A 21,270-nucleotide genomic window follows, 5' to 3' on the forward strand; every position below is an offset into this window, starting at 1 on the left:
AAGCGAAAGTAGTTAGTCGATAAGACTTGCAGTGCTTTAGAACCTGAGCATTGAAAACAGAGCAAATGAGTAAGGAAAACAGAGTGATACATGTGCTTTTTGTTTGAAATATTGAGTTTTCTGCATTGTGTTCATTTTTTTTAATGCATGCAGTGCCGCATGACATAATAACCAACATATCAACCAAGGAGCTCGCGCTCTGGAAATACTTGAAAACTGGCACAAATGTCTTGGCCGGCCGTTTGTTAACCCAATGAGAAAATATACACGGGTGTAAGGTCGAAGTTTCCTTCACTACACAAGCCCGAGTCCGTCCCAGGCCCGTCAGCTACAAGCCTGAGCCCGGCCAGGACCTGCAAGCCAAAGCCCGCACCCGGTCCAAGCCCGGCAAAGCAATGCTGCACCCGGCCCGGACTTTCAGCTAAGCCCGAGGCTGTGCAGTGGTTTACCAGCACGGCGGCAGTGGATAATGTATTGGGGCAATATCGGGAAGGGTATCTAGTACACCTAACTCTTGGCATTTGTCCTCGATGAATTGAACAAAGACGTGCGCGATTTTCATTTCATCACAAACGACACATTTCCAGCAGACTCTGACATGCAGGAGTAGAAAGTAGAATTTATGCCTGCTGTTTAAGGTTGAATGCAATTAGCGGTAAGAGCTGCGCAGTCTGAAGAAGCTAAAGCGTAGGACAGTATGCAGAGGCAAGCTTGCTTATCAGTATAAGCCTGAGGAATATAGTCTCTTAATGTATGTAAATCTTGTGTTCACGCAGTGGCTCAGCTCAATGTCGCGTTGCCAACGAGTCAATGAGAGCGTGTGCACAGTAAAAGATATGTAATCTTGTGTGTATCGAAGTGCTTCCGCCTACAAATCCCTTATCTACCATGAAAACCGGCTGGGGGCTATGTCAAAGCATGTCTCCATGACAGTCCCATTGAAGAGTGGCATGGTATGCAAGGAGGCTGTTTTCAGCTCCAACTGCTTCGTATTTTGCAGCACAAGGCAACTTTGGGGGATTGCTACGGCTGTGTAGACGATTGTGACATGCTTTACAGTTCAGTACTCCCGTTTAGAGCATGCACATTGCAACAGTGACTCTGAAAGAGCTATCGTAGGTGCTTACAAGGCATCGATAAGTACGGCATACCGCTAGTGGCATGGAATTCTATTCTCTGTAGTGTACAATACTCAAACTCAAAACTTCCGGTTTCAGCTAGCAGCTAGTCCTAGTGCTTTTTAAACAGCAATTTCGGTACAGAACCATCGCAAAATCCATCTTCAAAGGTGACACATAACCAGAGAAGATCGTGAAGAGCTGTAAGGCTTAAAAAATCAAAATAAAATCATTACTTTACTCCGCTACAGAACCGATGGCAGCTGGAGGTTTGAACTCTTCTATCCACTATCACAAAATTTCTACTGTTAAAACAAGGTGGCCCTGGCCAAGGTGACGCGAGCCAACCCCCCCCCCCCCCCCCCCCCCCCAATAAAACGAAATGCCAGTAAAATCACGCCATTTATTGGGAAACTGTACATTTCAGAGAACGCAATCATGTGCCTAGTAAACCGGTTTCTTGCGACGTAGTGGTGTCTGTACTGTAAGGCGTGTGGGCTCGAATAGCATTGACTCACGCCGTGATGCGACCGGCGAAGTCCCCTGCGGTGTGGGTGTCGAACCACCCGACCTCCTGGTGCAGCATGGCGCGCATGAAGTAGTGGCGGATGCGGAAGGACTGCTTGGTGGCCGACATGCCGAGGCTGCCCACGATGATGACGTTGCTGAGCAGCATGGCCAGGCCGACCAGGGCCATGTAGCCCGCGATGAGCTTCGCCTCGCTCTGGAACCGGCCGATCGTCAGCCTGCTCTCCCCAACCCGAACGAGACCATTGGCATTGGCGCCACGTATTCGAATGACGCTTCTTTTCACACAATATGATGCTTATAAGCTGAGTATAAAATCCGATTACTTGGACAGATATGGCTTTTCGCTCGGACAGCAGCAGTGTTCAGCAGACAAATTGCTCCCTTCAGCCTTCTTATGCTTATAGTAACCAGAACATAGGGGTTCCAAACGCGCCCTTGCATGCATACGCTAGGGTCCAACCTCTGCCTTTCAGGCGGGTTTCGCAAGCACAACTTGCGTACGGAACGACGAAGAAAGCATAGCCACGCTCGCTGTCCGCACAGCGCTGCCCACAACGATGTCTCGTTCAGTTTTTAGTTGAGACGGGAGGAAAAGTTTACTTGATGCGTGCTCCTATGAACGAATTTAGTACAAGGCTATCTTGTTACCTAGTTGCACGATAGCAGTAACCGCGGATGACGCACAAACTCCAGCCCATTCTCGTATAGTTTTCAGGTGATTCACTTGCGCTACTACGTTGAAGTAGAAATTTTCCTCCGCATCTCGTCAGGGAAATATTCGGTCCATGCTGTCTTTTCAAAGGAAGCCATGCATGCAGGAAGGTTTCTGATCGCGACGTCTAAGTAAATGAAGGCCAAAGCCGGTGATGTCAGAAATGGTTTAAAACTAAAAGGCGATGTTCATAAGTCAGATAATGTGGATAGAAGGAAAAGCGGCACAAAGGAACGCTTCGCGCTGTGTGCAATGAGGGTTGGTATCCCCGATATAAATAGCACAGCCGTGTAAAGCACTAAACTCTAGCAGTCTATGATTGCAGCCTTGAACTAGCAAAATGAATTCCGTTTAGGCGAATGCACTGAATGAATGATGATGTTACACGAGACGCATTTATGGAAAATTCGTGCGAAATTTTTGAACAGAAGGACCCACGAGCTTCACAAAGAAATGTGTCCGCTCAGCGCGTAAGCAACGCAGTAGAAAAGTTTTATTTTGTGTGCTGCAATCGGGAACAATTTTCTCTGGTACTGCTGCAGAAGCATATAGAGCGAGCTGTGAGGTTACAGGCCACCCTTACAAAAAAAAATTTCTTTATGTAGTCCATAGCCTTCTGTGTAAAATCCATACACTGTCTCTGGACAAATCCTAGAGAATATTCCGCTGGCAATACAAATCCTATAGGCTATGTGTAGGCAATCTATAGATTTATGGCCATACACTTTTCATATACTTTTGTCTGTACACACTGTAGAGACTATGAAAAGGCAAAAAGTAATATTCACAGGAAGGCAAAGTCTATAGACTGTCTATAGATAATTTTTACAAAGTTTAGTGCAGCTTATGCTCGTGATTGTGCGATGTCAGTGGACGTTAATCAACCCCAGGTGGTTTGAATTTCCGGAGCCTTTCACTATGGCGTCCCTCATAGCCTGATTGCTTTGGGACGTTAAACCGCCATAGACCATTTTTTGGAGGGGCGCTCTCGCTGTCTTGAACATGAGCCCTAGAGAAAACAGTCTTCGTGGGTCACTTGGCCACGTGGTTGTGGCTTCATACCACTGTGTCAGAACAAGATGTCACCGAACACAGCACTGCATGGACGTCTAGAGTTTAGGCTAACGACACATTTTACGTTGGCTGGTCACGCAGAAGAAAACGAAAAGAGGGAGGTAACTCCCAACAGAAGAGACACGACGCTTGCTTGCTCCATAAAAGGAGAGAGGAGGGGAATAGATGTGAGGCAGAGAATAGAAATAGAATGCTATGCGCAACACCAGGTAGGCTTTCAAGGCCACAGTTCTCGCTGCGTGACGTCACGAGACGGTGCCGAGTGCGCAACGCCGCCATGTGCGCAAGAAGGGAAGCGCTCAAATTTGCGCACTCAAGATCGTCGTATGGCTTGAGTGGGATTAATCCACGAACGCGCCTTTTGTTGTAGGGTACATTTATAACCACTTCCCTTCCCCTGTCAGACCTGCCAACACGTGCTTCCCTCTGCCATGGTCGCCTCCATATAACAACGGGCATCATCGAGTCTGTTTCGCGAACCTGCCTTTACCTCGTGACGTCACGGAGTGAGCATTATGACCCCGAAAGTCTGGACGGTGTTGCTATGCAACGCCACCGACAAGCGAGAAGAGAAGAAGGACAAGGGGCACATAATTAAACGAAACGCTCAAAAGCTGGACAAGAGAGAGAAAAAACAAATATTTCACTACGTAGTCGGTGCACTATCATTTGGCAAAAGGAGTAACCAATACTCATCATACTTATGCAATAGCCCTCACGCCCAGTGTCCTTAGCTACCCAAAAACTTTCTAAAAGCGCCAAAAACGCTGTCAGCGGCCCACCTGGTCACGACTGACTGACGCCGATAGCGAGAGTGTGGTCCCTATGTATGTCATTCCAGCCGCGGCGGCCGCAATTAAGTGCCCACTAGTAAGAACTGTACCTTCAGGGGAGGCGGTGACGTCATAAGCATATTGATTTGTATGCATATTGTTCACAGCTGTTTCCGCTTTGCGACTAATTTGCATTTTAAAGATGCTGCCAAAGGGAGTTCTCGTCGCGCTCTGCAACATCTTAAAAGAAAGTTTCACCTGTATAGAGTTTTTCGAATTCAAGTAGCCAAAAGTAATTACGTACTAATAGGACATGAATACCTTGAAGTATGCGCCTCGATTTACGTGAAGCAGATTGTATATCACAGTGCGTCTCGAAAGCCTGTACAGTCGATTAATCTGCCAAGTATCCGCGTGGTTAGGTAATGACCTTAATGGCTGCCTGAAAAGGGCGTACCACGTGCGCAAGGTGGCATTGAAGCGTTCGCATACACACGTTGGGGCGTCCACCGCACGACGTGCAGTCCTGCCGTTCTAACACAGTCTGGATTCAATGTTAGGTACTTACTCACTGCAAATTTGCCCCACCGCCTATCTTTGCTCGAGATGAGATGATAAAGCCAAACACAACAACCAGAAATAAGTAAGTCTTCTTAATATCTGGGTGCGTAGTGTTGGATTTTATGGCGCCTAAGCAGCGACGCCTATCACGCACCAAACACTGGGTTAAAACGGTGATATGTTGGAATGGAAGATACCTGAGAAATGCAAAATCAGAATCCTCTGAATGTAATGTAGCATGATTAAAAGCACAAGCCATGAACCACCAAAATGCGAAAGGTAAATCATAACAGGGCTTTCTGAAGGCAGTTCCAGAAAAGAACACAGTGCAGTCGGCACCAGAGTGACAGTAGAAGTGAAGAACAGATTTGCTGCGAGGCATACAAAATCAGCTGTCGTGAATGAGAATTTTTGCGTATAGTTACTTTTAGAGGGCAGGGAGAAATATTCGTTCACATGGTTTTATTCTACATGACGATGTAACTAGCGCTAAATGCGCTACCATTTGTTTGTGATGTCAAACTTATGCTCCGTTACTGGTGACAATATTCACACAAACATCGGCGTCAGTAGCTTCAGAGGAAAAGAAAGAAAATAAATTAAATGAATAAATTTCAGTTGCTAAGGCCACTCTTTGGGCTTCAAGGCACATGTTTTCAGGGTCTCCTCACTAATTTCAGCAACCTCGGATTCCATAACAAGCACCTAAATCTGAGCGCCCGGATATGTGATTTTCGCGGCGATCAAATGCATCTCTAGTGGCTGGGATTGAGCTGGCGAACTCGTCTTGAATCTTGAAAGGTGGGCCGGGGCTTCAACCTCACAAGTAGTAGTGCACCTCCCACTAATGCGACATGCGAAACTGGCGGTTTAGCTTCATGCAAGTGAAGGAAAGTTGCGCACGTTGTCAAAACGTATTTAGCTGCACCCTGCTGAGTGGGTTACAGGCGGGCGTTAAAATCTTGCAATGTCGAGTGGTACAAGGGCTCCCCGAAGGGCGCGGAGCGGGGATCAATTGTACGCACCTCTGGTTTCCGCAGAGCTCCGCCTCGACTGACTGGAAGACGATGAACTTGCGCAGCAGGTGTCCCATGAGCACGACCAGGGTGGGAAGGGAGCAGCCCGTGACCACTGCCACCGCGCACCCGATGGCTGTGAAGGCGTGGTCCTTGAACGACGAGTACTTGAACTGCAGGGTCGAAAACACCAAGATCTAAACAGGAGCTTTGCGCAGTTTGGAATGGCAAGTTTATGCAGTGATTATAATGCTGAGGGCAAATATAAGTGGAAATATAGCAGAAATAAGGCGAAGCTCAATGTGAGCGCGAAGATTGTGCAGAATCGAAGGAAGGACGCCAATTCTCAGTTTGAAATGAGAGTACAGCTCCTGAAAAATATCTTGCACGGCGTATTAGCCTGTGTAGCCAAAACACGTTGCCCTCTCCAGTAATATTACAGCAGTGTGTCGGTGCCTCTGCAGCCCGAAATTACTTGTTTATGGGTCCTAAATCTCTATGTTAAGTATTCGGTGATCACAAGGCATGCTCTCCGCTCAGCGCCGCTTTGAGGCACCTATTGAAGCAAGTGTGGAAAAACCACGGACAAGGTATGTGCTGACCTAACCATTTTAGTCGCTTTATGCGGAAATATGCACAATGGTAACGGGCATCTTTTTATGGGAGAGTGCTTCACCTAGCAGTGACTTCTTTGTTTCAGGCGTATTTAACACTCCGGACGTCGCAGGTGGAGCTAGCTTTTTTCATGCTCGGTGGCGAACTGAGTAGTTATTTCTCAAATCGGTCAACTTTCTAGCACGCTTTCATCTATTTTCACAGATTTTGCCACCAGCACTGATGTTTTATTTTTATTGTTACCCCCGTGTGGGTATCGATGGCCTTGTGTTGTAAGCACCTCGTCAGTGCAGGCATTGAAAATCTTCACATCTCAATTAATTTCGCTAAACATGAAGCTAAGACAATGTTCTTTGTCTCCACAAAAATTAACCATAGTCCGTAAGTCTTCCAAGCGATTAGCTAATAGTACACTAGTACACCATCGTACTCACAATAAAGCGCTGCTCGGTACGTCAGACCCCATTCCCAGTGCTGTGCGTCTCATATCAGCCGCACATGTTTCTAGACATGCAAGACCATGTGTGTTCAGCCTTTGGCATATTCGTTTGATGTCACACCACTATTTTTCAAACGAGGACGCAGTTTAGGGTTATCATTTTTCGCAGCAGGTATGTATGCACCAATCCACCGCTACAGTCACGCGTAGTAGGAGAGGTGCAAGAGAGTACCGGGAGTCTTGAAAAGTATGCTGTGGTTTGCTGCCCTTAAGCAGATTGTCTTTACCTGAACGCCCGTTTTACGACCTATGGTGCTGGTCAGCAACGTGACTGCAATGCGTATGTCAGAGTATTCATTCCCGCAAAAGTAATTGGTCCAACACAGAGTTTCACATGTGCCGAATACCGGAAGGCGAGCTGTCAACCGCGAGACAGGCGCTTAGTTGAAGGCATCATAGCGATGACAGAGGAACCTGGATGCCGCGAGGATGTTTATTTGTTTATTTGCACCGTTTGTCACAACACTTGGAGCGAATATCAAGTGCGTTCTGCGTCAACTTGGGTCTCTTTCTGCTTCTGGAATAATTTTGAAACAGCAGCTCAAAGGCTTTGCATTCTTTCTCTTTCGAATGTCGGCATAGCCGAACGAAACCGGGAAATAAGAAATTCCTTCACTAAGTAGGATAACGCTGCTGGCGACCGGACCTCACCAGTGGCTGCATATGCAGCCAATAACGGTGAGTAAGCAGCATTGCACATCTGAATAAAAGCGACGCTTCGCTGCTTACTAGTGTATTATTTTGAGGAGATGGAAAGCTGAAGTCATTCGCTGACAGTTAGCTATTTTTGACAGTCTGCGAAAGGATAAAGAACGTAAATGGTCCCCTATATTGTAGTGCGAAGTCGAACTGAATTTTTCCCCTCTGATATTTTGCATGAAGGAACAGCTAAAGGATGCGCTCCTGACAGGGCTCACACGACCAGAGAAGTCTACTCATACTTGCTAAACATTGCTGAGTTGTGCAAACTCTTGATGTACTGCCACAGAGCGCTTTAACGCTGTGTAAGCGCACTGTCGACCGGTATTCTGCATGCAATTTGTAAATATAACTTGTACGACTATCACATGGCCTAAACACTGATTTGGCTCACGGGTAGCGTTTCACGTAATTCAAAGTCCCGGAGCCACTGCAAAGGACACGCGACCATGGTGGATGCGAACTGAGAAAGCAGGCTGCATTTTTTGTGCTCTTCGGATAGCAAGGATTAGGAATAAACAAAGCCAGGAGACTGGAAGCAAAACTGTCCTGTTTCTCCCAAAACTGTTTCTACCACTCCTGCTGTCCCTAGTTCGGCTACGCCTTGGCCTGATGATCGCGTCCATCATGCGATTGCTCTTAAGGGACGACCGGCACTTACGTGAAGGAACGGATTAGAAAACATGCTTGTTTGTGACGGGAACCCCCTCAAGAAGCCCAGCCTGGCGAGTCGTGATGTCAAGATTGCACGTGCTTGTCAATAGATGACCGGCTTGGACACAGTAAGAAAACGCGGATTTGTCTATGCTTTGCAGTTTTTTCACAGAATGAATATAAAGGAGTGTTAATCCAAAGCTGAGACAGGAAACTAATGGCGACCTGAAGCAGCAGCTTGGCTTACTCATATTGGTATACAGTGTCTTCCTCCGACGCCTTCTTTAACACTTACGCCCCCTGCTAACAACGCCAACGCGAGCGACCACGAAACGCAGTGCGAAATCTCAGCTCGTGTCCTACATTTGTCGCGCCATTTTCCATAACTGCAGCCCCTGAACTGGCTGCAGTTATCGGAAAAAACAAAAATATATATTTTTGCTCCTTTATTTGTTTTTTATAGGTCTGCATATAAACTCTGTATGGCAACAACGGCTTCTCTGCAATTTCTCTACAAATACAAACGAGCAGAAAGAAATTGCTTAATTTAACCACCCAAAAACGTTTTTTTGTAAGTAAAATCAAGAGCAAAGAAATTCACTCACTGTGTGTGTGTGTGCGTGCGTGCGTGCGTACGTCTGTGCGTGTGCGCGTGTGTGTGTGTGCACGCGCGCGTAGGTTAAGTCAGTGGAACAGTGCTTCTCTGCTTTTTATTTCGCTGTATAATTTGATGACCACGTGCATAGTTTACTCGTTATCACCCCCCCCCCCCCCCCCCGCCTTGTGCAATGCCCAACCCAGGGCCGTTCGGGGACAATGAATGATGATGATGATATCACCAAGGAAAAGGCAGCGCTTAAAGCAAAGCACAGCAGCCTCCTCGACTCACGCTCACCAGCTGCAGGAAGGAGGCCGGCTCCGCTTCTTCTTCGAATTTGCTGGTTGCCTTCTCCTTCCTACAACAAAGTGCAGAAAAAACAAAAGGGAAAGTTCTGGTTCACTGCATCACTTTGTAAGAATTTAGTTAGTGCACAAAACAAACAATGGTGACGGAGTTCGACTCATCAGGCGATCATGACTGCCCTATCCCCATGTAATGTGGGTGCGCGCACGTACACCTACATTCAAGAATTCTTCACTGACCGCACGGCTGAGATACACTTCGGCCCTCTCTCTACTTCCTCGTACACGCTTCAGCATATCGGCACCCTTCAAGGGTCCGTTCTTTCCCTTTCCTGTTTAACATCACCCTCATCCCCCTCGCCCGAAAACTGGCAACTATTCCCTACCTTAAGCGGACTCTTTATGCCGACGACCTCACGCAGTAGACTACCCACAGCAGTGACGGCGGCATAGACAACACCTTACTAGAATCAGCCCCCACTTACACAAAATTACGGACGGAACATCGGACTGTCTTGCTCCGCATCTGAACTGCTCCTCATTCGGCCTAACAACCGCCGCTCCCTTCGCTCCCCCATTGCCGCTGAACTGAATGGGGACCTGGTACCGGAGGTTGACAACCTCCACGTACTGGCCGTGCACATTGAGTACAGTGGAAAAAGCACCAGCACCCTCGAGAAAAAGAAGGTTGTAGGCACGATAGCGCATCTCAACCGCAGGCTTTCGGGCCATCATAGAGACATGAAGGAGCATAAACTCTGCCGCCTCATTCATGCCTTCGTCCTCAGCAGTGTGCTGTACACTACCTCATGCCTACAAGTATCCAAACGTGACCTAAATGCTTTGGATGCCTTGATCCGCCAGGAATTTAAGGTAACACTTCATCTTCCCCTCAGCACACCGCAGAACGATTACTAGGCCTGAGTTTCGACAACACGATCGGGGAACTTGTGCAGGCCCACCGACAAGCCCAATACATCAAGCTCACGCAAGCCTCCACAGGCCGGTATATCCTTGACTCCCTCGAATCAGAATATCGACCAACGACACAACCCTCCTCGCCATCCTTCGAACCCTTCATCCTTCGAACTCTTCATGAAACTGCACCCGAGGAATAAGTACTCGTCTCACCATGAGCAGCACCGCAGAGCCCGTGCGAAGGCACTCCATCGAGCGCCCGGCTCCAAGCCGGAGGTGTTCTAGGGCAAGAGGCTTACCGGGCTTGGGGATTAAAGAGACACGTACATAGGTCCACGTGACGGCTTGGCTATTGTCCATGGGTGGTCACAACTCGTTTACGGAGCTGACCGAGGCCCATTGTACGGCGCAGCTCCTCCGTCTCTACCGCACCCGTCCGGGTCGCGCACTTCTCTCCACCCTTAAGCTCTCCCCACTTATCACCCTTCCCACCTCACTGCCCACCCCTTCCCATGTCTCCTCCCTCCTAACCATTCATCTCCTGCCTAAGAATATGCATCCTGAACATCACCTCTCCCGCAGAGCAGCGCGAGCCTCCGCGCTCTGGCGTGAGTACGGACGGAAACCTTCCGTGGCTTATGTGGATGCCGCCTCGTACACCCTCTACCCAGCCCACACCCTTGCAGTCATTGACAACTCTCTCCAACTCATTCTTACTGCCTCAGTTTACACTTCGACCACTGTAGACGCCGAGGATGCGGCTATTGCCCTTTCCATCTCGCAGACCTGCGCAGAACACATTTTCAGTGACTCCAAGCCTGTGGTCTACAACTACTCGGCTGGACGGGTGGCACCCCCGGCCATCGGGTGCCACGTTCCGACACCATCCCCGACACCATCCCCTCTCGCCCCATCCAAATCACCTGGGTGCCCGCACCCTGGCAACGAGGCGGCTAATTATATCGCTCGCGATTCGACGGACCGAGCAAGCCCGCCCCCGCCGGAAGTGGACACGCGCGAAGGGCTCCTCACGTACCATGATATTACTTTACACTACAGCCTCTCTCGTCTCACTTTGATCCCTCCGCGCAAATCCCTTTCCCAGCACCACCAACGCTTGTGGCGCCACCTTCAGGCCCACACCTTTCTCCCTCCCGCACGTCTTGCCCTCCTCCACCTCGGAGCGTACTCGCCGGCCTGCCGCACAAGTGACAGCCTAAGAGCCAACTACCCTCATATTCTATTCTCCTGCCCAGGACAAATGCCCCCCCCCCCCCCCTACCCTCGCCATAGGCACCTCAACCGACAGCAGCAGTGGGAGGCTGCTTTGTACAGCACCGAGCCGAACCTCGAACTTTGGCTGCTGACCTCGACAGAGGACGTCGTGACTAGTGCTGCTGCATAATTTAGTTTTTTTAGACCTGTAAATAAAAGCTTTTCACCACGACCACGACCACCGAGCCGGACGCCGTATGGGTGGAGGCTGCCTGCACGGCTGATGAAGCGGCAGCAGCGGTGGTGGACTCTTCATCCTCCATCCTCCCAGTACCTGTCCCCCGAGACACCTTCCCAGACGCTGCAGCGGAAGCCGTTATCGCAATTGCCATCACCCGCAGGGAAGTCTGATACATTTTAACTGACTAAAACTGCTATTCTAAATTTTGCTCGAGGCCAAGTCCATGTCCCTGTTTTGGTATACTGTGTTCGCCCGATATGGGTTCGCCCCTCACTCCTTTTAGGATAAAGTTTTTTACCTCTCCCTCTCTCTGCTTCAAAGCGGCGTGGAGAGAAAACTTCTTAGGGCGCCTTTATAAACTGCAACCGGGTCTGGGCAAAGGAGACATCATATAGGCACCGGAAATAGGTTTAGAGGAAAGGAGAGGCGCCGTAACTGCGTCGACACGATGAACACCTGAAGTGCACCGTGAGAGAATGAATAAAGGAGGGAGTCACAGAAGTTTGAGAGAAAGAGGTGCCGCAGTGGAGTGCACCGGATTAATTACTACCCCCAGAGGATACCTCATGTGGACTGAACTCGCACACCGCAGAGGCAGCTAGGATTTGATCTGCCGCCAGTGGGGCCAGTAGCCGTACACAGAAGGGAACCCGAAAATGAGGTCACAGCGTGTTTCACCTGTTGCAGAAAGGAACCGCTTGTGCTTAGGCTACTTGTAGGATATTTAGAGTGGACTGACATCGCACAGAACTAAGGCGCCTTTTGCGTTTCGCCTCTATCGAAACGCCGCCGCAACGGCTGGATTCGAAACGGGGAATTACGGCTCGGTAGCCGAGCGCCCTCACCGTTGAGCTACCGGGACGTTTTGGACATCTCAACCACACCCTGAGCGAAGGGATTAGAAAGGGAGTGAAAGAAGGAAGGGATAAAGAGGCGGCGCTTTGGAGGCCCGTTCAAAAATTTCCGCTAAAACAGCTACTGCGTAATTCATTCCCTCAAAAGAAAATTTTTCGTTTGACTAACGCTGAAGTTGGGACCTTTAGCTTAGCGCCTGCACATTCGTATTCGTCGGGCATTAATCAAATCTGATGTGAAGCGAGTAACCAGGAGGTTACAGGGAAAGCAAAGGCGTGGACACTGTCTAGCTATCGCGGACACCTGAAGCGCTCTGTTTAAGAAGGGATGGAGGTTGAAGCTGGTCGCTAGAAGGCACTTCTGAAGTAAGAATCGCGCCTTTTCGAAGAACGTCACGCGAGTCAAACGCTCCGTGGTAGCGGGAACAGTTAGGGTTCACCGAGATCTGAGCGAAGCACGCAGCTGAAAAAAATTAAAAAGAAGAAAGAGAGAAGGTGGTCTCACTCTGCTTCCATGGCAGCTCCCGCATCTACCGACGGGACCTCGCCCGTGGTCGATCCCCCCGCGGCTGCGCTGGTGCTGTTCGTGTCTGGAGCGGCCGTGGTGTCCGTCGCCGGCTCCATGGTTGCTGCTGCTGCTGCTGCGGTTGCGACGTCAAGGGGCGGAGGTCGCTGGGTAAGAAAAAAATGAGATCCTATAGGTGGCGCTGTAGTTTAGGCGCTTGAGTAAATTAAAAGCGCAAATAACGATGTGACAGCAATCTGAAGTGAAATTTTTCGCAGTCCAGTTTCGCGAGTTCAGCTGCGTGTAAATTAAAGATTAATTAGTTCCACCTTACGGTCAGTTGCCGTTTTTCCAATATGAAGGTTTATTGTTTCCTTTCCATGCCCAGCAGTTATGCACTTGTCAAGTGGAAAAAGTTTATGAACTGAATTTTTTCGTATATTGTAAGGTTTTGCTATAACAATCAATATATCCGCATGTGTCTTCGGCAGGCTGGAGTTTTTTTGCTGCTAACGTTCTCGCTATAATCAAAAACGTTCTTCATTGCTTTTTTATTGTAACCTAGAGAGCTCAATGCGAGCGATGGAAAAACTAAAAGAACGATTTCGGTAGGAATTGAAACAAACGGACGATTACCTTCAATATTTACATAAAAGTACCCGATTATATTCCAATATTCAACGATTTTGACCAAGAAAGCTTGAAATGCATCGCTTCCTGCGTTTAGTATTGTTTGATGAAGTGGATATGATCGTGATCTGAAAATAATAGACGGTAACTCGTGTATATACCACCGTGGTCATCCGGTTCGATGTGATTTCAGCCCCTAGCATAACAAAAAACGGTCACACAAGCCCGATTTCACGAATAAGGAGCACTGATCACCCGCTTGCACCGCGACGACGTATCAGAGCGCGTCCGCTACACTGCTGGAGCAGCAACTTGGGAGAAAACGTTGCATAAGCCAGAATTTTTCACGTTCAAGTTCCAAAACCTTCGGCCAGTGGACTCACCAGAAGTCGGGTTGAGATTGTCTGTTCGCTGTAGCACCGGTTGCCTGGCTTATGAACGCGAGCAGGTTGGGGAGGATCGCCTGGAGCGAGTAGGTTGAATCACTTCGCCTGTTGTCTAGGGTGCGCTTAATTTAATTTACATCACGAATTTGCGGCGTGTATAAGTAAAAACAGGTGCTCATTTAGCAGAGTCCAGAGCACGGATGGCTGGGACTCTTTTCGACAACAACGACGGCCAGAGGCACGTGCGTCAAAACAGGCGTCCTGGTTAACTGTTCAGTCCGCCGTTCATGTGCTCGAACCTTGTGCATTCAGAACGAAAAGCCAAGCACTCCGTCTTGTCTTTCAGGACATCAAGTCAACGTCCCAATCCTCTGACTCCACTAACGTTGATGTGCTGTCAGGACTCAGAGCTGTGCAAAAGAATTGGCGATGCTAAACAGTTTCTTCCCTTCGTGAGATCAACCTCGCCTCATACCGCATTAAGCAAGCATGGTGAAGGAACCGCGACAGTTCAAAAGGGTTGAGAATTGGGCGAGTTGGTACGAATTCATACTGAGCCCTTGTGTTGTCGTCACTCTGTCTCCGTCCCTGTCCTCGTGGTGCCACAGCAGCATGAGCCGCGACACATGAAGCAGGGATCCTTGCATGCCGCAGAGTGAAAATTCTGGATGAACGGCTAGTGTTACATAATGCAGCTTGAAAGTGCGGCATCAAGATTCCGCGCGCATCACAGCATTGTGCTCCACAATAACATCAAACTGCTACGCGACAGCGCTTTAGCCTGTATATACTGGAGGCACGCTCATACAGAAAGTTCTTTATAATTTCTGAAGTCTATTCCATCACGGCATGCGCCCGCACATGGTAGTAATGTTGTTAAAAGCATTTGGAGAGCCTTGAGATGAAAATAACTTGAGGCCGACGAGCTAAACAGGGGAACAGAGGAGAAACAGACAAACAAACGAAGGAACCAATGACAAGAGTAGTAAGAAACTGGCGGCAGACAGGACAAATTCAAGAAATAACTCAGGCCACCAAACCTCCTGTTCAGTAGAAATACACTGTGAAGACTGCGGAGATTTTAAGGCGGATAGTAGAAAAATAAAGAAACTTTTTTAGGTTTGGTTTGGTTTATGGGGTTTAACGTCCCAAAGCGACTAAGGCTATGAGAGACGCCGTAGTGGAGGGCTCCGGAAATTTCGACCACCTGGGGTTCTTTAACGTGCACTGACATCGCACAGTACACGGGCCTCTAGAATTTCTCCTCCAAAGAAATTCAACTTTTTTAGTTAGCTCACATTTACCTCGAGACACGCCTTCAAGCACACTGCCCTGACGCGGTGCATGAACCAGTTACTTGAAGGAACAATGCGAGCAGTAGGTAGGCACGGTGCAAAACAACGCATGAATCCTTAGACAAAATACAGTGAAAAAACAGAACAGCTCATCCAGTGACTTATCCTGCCGAAATCTAGACGTGATAAAGCGGCGGCAAGAGTGAAAATTAGCAATTAAAAGAGATCATCCTGCATAGCTCAAGATGCGCTGTTACAAGGAAGCGTCGGGGGCTATACTCGTTAGCTGAGACTGAAGAGCTCCTTTCAGTCAGCTACACCCGGAGGCTGGCTAGTGCAGATATTCGGACTCACCTTCAGGAAGTGCCAGCGGACAGGAACGATACGCTGCGGCGAGACAGGGAAGACCGTGGCCTAATGCTGCGAGAATCGAACAAAGACTGCGCGTGAGGCGGTCTTCTTCTTCTTCTTCTTCTTCACCTCTTTATAATGCCACAAACCCACGGTGGGGGATTGGCCAAGGTATAGTGGTATAAATAAGGAAATTTCCATAGGATTACGACAAAATATCGGAGCCAAACGTGAATTTTGAAAAATATATTCATGAAAAACGGCAGACGAATATACGCAGTGAAATAACAAAGAACATTTTGGCGAGAATAATAATAATAATAAAAAAAACTCCAAGACTTTTAAAAAAGTTAGCAAATCAACCTACCAGTTGCAATTATGTAATCATGGACATCCCCACAAATTGAGCCCAATGCAAATCTTTTGGCGCTCCGTCCGATCGATAACAACACTGGCAGAGATAAAGGGAGCCCTAACCTGGAGAGAGGGACCTCCAGGTAAATCTTTCTCTGAAGTGCGAACTTTGGACAGTAGAGAAGGAAATGATCCACAGATTCAACGTCCCCGCATGAGTCACATAGGTTTGTCGGTGACCACCCACATCTGCATAGGTATAAATTTAAACTGGGAATCCTGCACCGCAGTCGCGTCATTGACACCTCACACTGCCAGCTTTTACACGAACGGACGTTCCATTTATACGCTAAGTGCTGATAATCAGTAGTATTTAGTAAGGGATCGCGTAACCTGGCTGATATGTGTTGGAACCGCTGAAACCTGGAGATCGCCAGCAGACTGAAATTCGGGACGGGATGCGTTACTGGCCCGTCAAGAGCTGACCTTGCTAAATAATCAGCCACCTCGTTGGAATGAATGCCTGCATGACCAGGAACCCAGACAAAACGGACCTCCTTTAAAGTGGACGGGACAAAAAATCGCAGAAAGTGGCACAAAAAATCATTTTGGGAAGATTCAAGGGAGACTAAAACTGACAAACAATCAGCCAGGATAATAACGTGAGATACATGACACGGAATTTTGTGCAGGGCCATTCCAAGAGCCAAAAATTCTGCAAAGCATATGGGGATATAATCTGGGATGCGGACAGAATAGCTCCATGCCAAATCCTGCGAAAAGATGCCAACTGCAGCTTTTTGGCAGCTGACGGAGGCATCAGTAGAAAGCACCACATGATGGGGGAATTCCGCTATATGACCAGAAAGAATGCCGTTTAAAATGTTTGTGGGCATGTGTTTCGCATGAGGTGGGAAGATGTGGTCAAAATGGAATTCCATTGCTGCCGGCGTGTCGTCAACCCACTGCAAAGAACTGAGATCAACACCAATCGGGGTTAAAAGTATCTGCGTTAAGGTAATTTGTGGCATTTGATATCGTGACCAATGATGGTTAAAAAATAAGGCCTGCTGAGACACAAAAATAGGAGTACTGACATTAGTCATCGGGTCCAACGACCTGAGGAAAGTTCGCACCGTATTTGAAAGCGGGAAATTAAATCGGGCACACTGGCTTCGAGATAAAGCAGGGCGTTTGAAACTGATTTTGGGAGACCAAGGCAGAGACATAGAGCACGCCTTTCCAGTAAGATTAAGGGTTGAACCTTGTAGTTTGCGCTAACAGAGAACAAAATGCAACCAAATTCAAGTATAGGTCTTACATAAGCTTTGGAAAGTAACAATAATGTGTCACTGCGCATCCCAAATCTTTTATTGGCGATTCGTGGCAGGCGGCCTAGAGCGCGTTCTCCTTTACGCACGTTGTTCTTGATATGAAGGCTCCAACCTAAGGTTGAATGGTAACACCTAGATATGCAACAGATTCCAATTGTGGAATCAGATTAGAGTGATGGGCTAATGAAATGCACAAAGGCGTGTCTGGAGGAAATACCAGTGTGCCACATTTGTTAACATTCAGGGATAAATTAATACGGTGCAACCAAACTCCAAGAGCATCCAAATATTCGTGCAGAATCTGGTAAAGCGAATGGATATCCGTGGCCGAGGCGAAAAAAGTTATGTCATCTGCATACACAAAAACTGTTATATCAGGACGGATGGGGATGCCACTGACCAAAATATTAAAAAGCAGCGGTGATAGTACCGAACCTTGCGGCACTCCTCTTGATTGATGGTAAGTATTAGGACATAGGGTACCCTCTGCGCAGTAAAAGTATCTGTCCTTTAGAAATTCAGATATCCATGCATAAATGTAGGTTGCAGGATGTAACTGCGCAAGTCTGTCAAGTAAAATAGTATGCTCTACACTATCATAGGCCTTTGCTACATCAAGAGTCACCAAAGCTGAAACTTCTCTTCTGCGTATCGAGAGCCGGATTCTACTCTCTAGATCCACATGCGCGGTCCATATAGAGCATCCGCGACGAAAACCAATCTGTGCTGGGCTAAGGCCATTAACATCCTGAACATGTTTTGTGAGACGGCTGTGCACTACCCTTTCAATTAATTTGACTAAATTTGAACTTAGCGCAATTGGCCGAATATTATCTAAAACGTGCCCTTTACCTGCATCTTTCCTCAATAAAATAATTTTCGCTATCTTCCAAATGCTTGGAATCCATGCATTTTTCAATTCGAAGAAATTAAAACAAGGCTCGTCAAAATAGAAGAAGATTGTTCATCCTTTGCCGCGATTCGGGAAGATATTAGCGATGTGCGAGCGCTTGCGGAGCAAAATTCAGTTGAAGTTGCAAATCTGTCTTCCAAAGTGGCTGATTTTGAAGATAGATCCCGCAGAAACAATTTATTATTTTTCGGCTTGTCAGACACTGACATTGAAACATGGGCCGAGTCTGAAAAGTTGGTTACGGAGTTATGTAGGGATAATCTCGACGTCACAATCTGCCCCATGGATGTTGAAAGAGCGCACAGGCTTGGAAAGTTTCAAAGCGACAAGAAACGACCTATCATCGTCAAATTCGCTCACTTCAAAACTAGAGAGAAAGTTCTTTCTTGCGCTAAGAAACTAAAAAACAGTAACTACAGAATCTCGGAAGACTACTCAAAACCTACCCTCTTTGTCAGGAAACAGTTACTGCAATTTGCGAAACTCCAACCACAGACATACAAACTCCGCCATAATAAACTGATTATTGATAACACTGTCTATATTTTCGACCATTCCTCACAGAAAGTAGTCACCCTCCACCCCCCGCCCTCCTCCGTCCGCTCACCCTCCCCCGACCGCACGCCATAGCTACTGCATAAACCTCCCGTCACTCCGAAGCTCTGCTCCTTGTCCTTCCTTTACACTAATATCCGAAGCCTCCTGCCCAAACTTGACGCCCTTGAAAGCCTTACGCGCACAATAGACAGCAACATATTGATACTCACTGAAACTTGGTTAACATCAGCCATACATGACTCTGAAATACTTTCCGTTTTTCCCAACTGCACCATTTTCCGTCGCGACAGAACTAATAGACGGGGAGGAGGCGTACTAATAGGAACCCATGATTCGCTTCGTTGTTCTGAAATTAAAACTTCATCCCCTCTAGAAATATTGTTCATTCAGTGCCACGCTTCATTTCCTCCCGTAATCATCGGAGTTTGCTATCGTCCACCTGATTTAACCGATTCTTTTGTTGCTAATTTTCACGAAACACTTCGCGCGATAACAGCGGCTCACCAACATACTCCCATTGTTCTTTTCGGCGACTTTAACCTTCCTGCAATAAACTGGTCCGACCTTTCCACCACTACATGTAAAGATAACATCGAAAGCGATTTTGTCAACACGTGTCTAACCTTTGATCTGTCGCAGCTCGTATCAAACCCGACAAGACAAAGCAATCGTTCCTCCAACATACTCGACCTCGTATTAACTTCTCACCCTGATAACATCCCGCCGCTTCTTAATTTACCAGGACTCAGTGATCATTCCGTAATTCAATCCACGTACTCCTGCCAGTTGTCACACACAAAAAAAAATACAAAAAACATTAACCCTCTATGACAAAGGCAACTATGCAGCCATTAATTCTGAACTAGCTGATTTCTGCATGTGGTTTCTCCGAGATTTTTTAGCACGATCAATCGAAGATAACTGGTCCCTTTTCAGAAACAAAATGCATCAGCTTATAGATAAACATGTCCCTACTATCACCATCACCGAAAAACCATCGTCACTATGGTTCAACAAAGAGCTGAAACGCCTCAGAAACAAAAAGAAAAGACTTTTTCGATCCGCAAAACGCTTTGACACCGCATCTGCACGGGAAAGATATTATTCTGCAGAAAAAACATACTTATCTTTAACAGGCAAAACTAAACGTACATTTTTCTCGTCTGTTCTACCTTCCATGTTGCACACCAACCCCCGCAATTTCTGGAAAACTATAAACCCATCACATTCGAAGCCTCTAACATTACATGACGACGACAACAATCTTATCCCGGAACACGAATCTAGCCACGCTCTTTATAACTTTTTTTCTTCAGTTTTTACTAAAGAACCTGACGGTGACTTACCGGATTTCGCAGCTCTCGGCCACCCAGCTATGCCACAGATTACAATTGATGCTAATGGAATCATGAAACTTATTGAATCATTGAAACTTACTTCTTCATCTGGTGTTGACGGCATAAATTCTAAAATCCTAAAAAATGCTAAAAACACTGTAAGTGTAATATTGTGCCACCTCTTTCAGCAGTCCATATCAACAGGTGTCCTTCCACAAGATTGGAAAGTTGGTAAGATCATTCCAGTCCCCAAAAAGGGCTCACCTGTTTCATGCAAAAATTACCGCCCCATTTCCCTCACAAGCGTCTGTTCGAAACTAATGGAACATATTATTTATTCGCACATAGTCAAATTCCTTGTCTCCGTAAAATTCTTTCATACTAATCAGCATGGCTTTTTGAAAGGACGTTCATGTGACTCCCAATTGGCTCTCTTTATTAATGACCTAAGCTCCAACCTTGATTTAAACGTTCCTACTGACACTCTCTTCCTTGATTTCGAAAAAGCTTTCGATAAAGTACCGCATAAAAGACTGCTACTAAAGTTATCGTGTCTAAATCTTAATTCGTTAGTATTAGAATGGCTTTCTAACTTTTTGACTAACAGAGAGCAATTTGTCTATGCTAACAATCATTCTTCTCCACGTAACCCGGTCATTTCAGGTGTTCCCCAAGGTACAGTCCTAGGACCTTTGCTTTTCCTCATATATATTAACGATCTTCCTTCCAGTATTTCCTCTACCATCCGTTTATTTGCGGACGATTGTGTAATTTACCGCCCAATCACTAACGGTACTGACGCTGGAATTCTTCAACAAGATCTTAACCGAATCCAAACTTGGTGCGAACGCTGGTTAATGTCTCTCAATATTTCCAAAACATGTTTAATCTCATTCCATCGTCGGCAGATGCATACTCCTTCTAAATACACTCTTTTCGGTTCAGAAGTATCGTCCGTCTCTTCCTGTAAGTACCTGGGTATTACTGTAACGCAAAACCTAACATGGTCATCTCATATCACGAACATCGCTAACGAAGCTAATCGTACCCTTGGTTTCATACGGCGCAATCTACGTTTTGCCACCCCATCCATCAAATCATTAGCATACATAACTTTTGTCCGTCCTAAACTAGAATATGCTTCGGCAATATGGGATCCTCACCAGTCTAACCTCTCTTTAACCTTAGAAAAAATACCAAATCGAGCTATCCGTTTCATTTATT

General features: G+C 47.0%; 1 protein-coding gene across 5 annotated transcripts in view; it reads right to left on the reverse strand.

Annotated features, from left to right (window-relative positions):
• Positions 1-1,507: 1,507 nt before the first annotated feature.
• The window catches only part of LOC149344107 (ATP-dependent translocase ABCB1-like), a 42,961-nt gene continuing 23,198 nt past the window's right edge, over positions 1,508-21,270 (reverse strand). For 3 of the 5 annotated variants that reach the window (XM_089546150.1, XM_089546151.1, XM_089546149.1), the window contains 5 exons: positions 15,554-15,619; positions 12,889-13,055; positions 9,148-9,208; positions 5,795-5,958; positions 1,508-1,864 (listed from right to left, as the gene is read on the reverse strand). In XM_089546150.1, coding sequence (XP_089402276.1) covers positions 1,633-1,864; positions 5,795-5,958; positions 9,148-9,208; positions 12,889-13,007 — 576 coding nt within the window. In that variant the 5' untranslated portion in view covers positions 13,008-13,055; positions 15,554-15,619 and the 3' untranslated portion in view covers positions 1,508-1,632. The remainder of the gene's footprint in view (positions 1,865-5,794; positions 5,959-9,147; positions 9,209-12,888; positions 13,056-15,553; positions 15,620-21,270) is intronic. The other 2 variants (XM_089546152.1, XM_089546148.1) reach the window with 1 other exon arrangement.

The sequence above is a fragment of the Amblyomma mixtum genome, chromosome 5 (genome assembly GCF_055824585.1).
Source record: "Amblyomma mixtum isolate Tamu chromosome 5, ASM5582458v1, whole genome shotgun sequence".
NCBI classification, from domain to species: Eukaryota; Metazoa; Arthropoda; class Arachnida; order Ixodida; family Ixodidae; genus Amblyomma; species Amblyomma mixtum.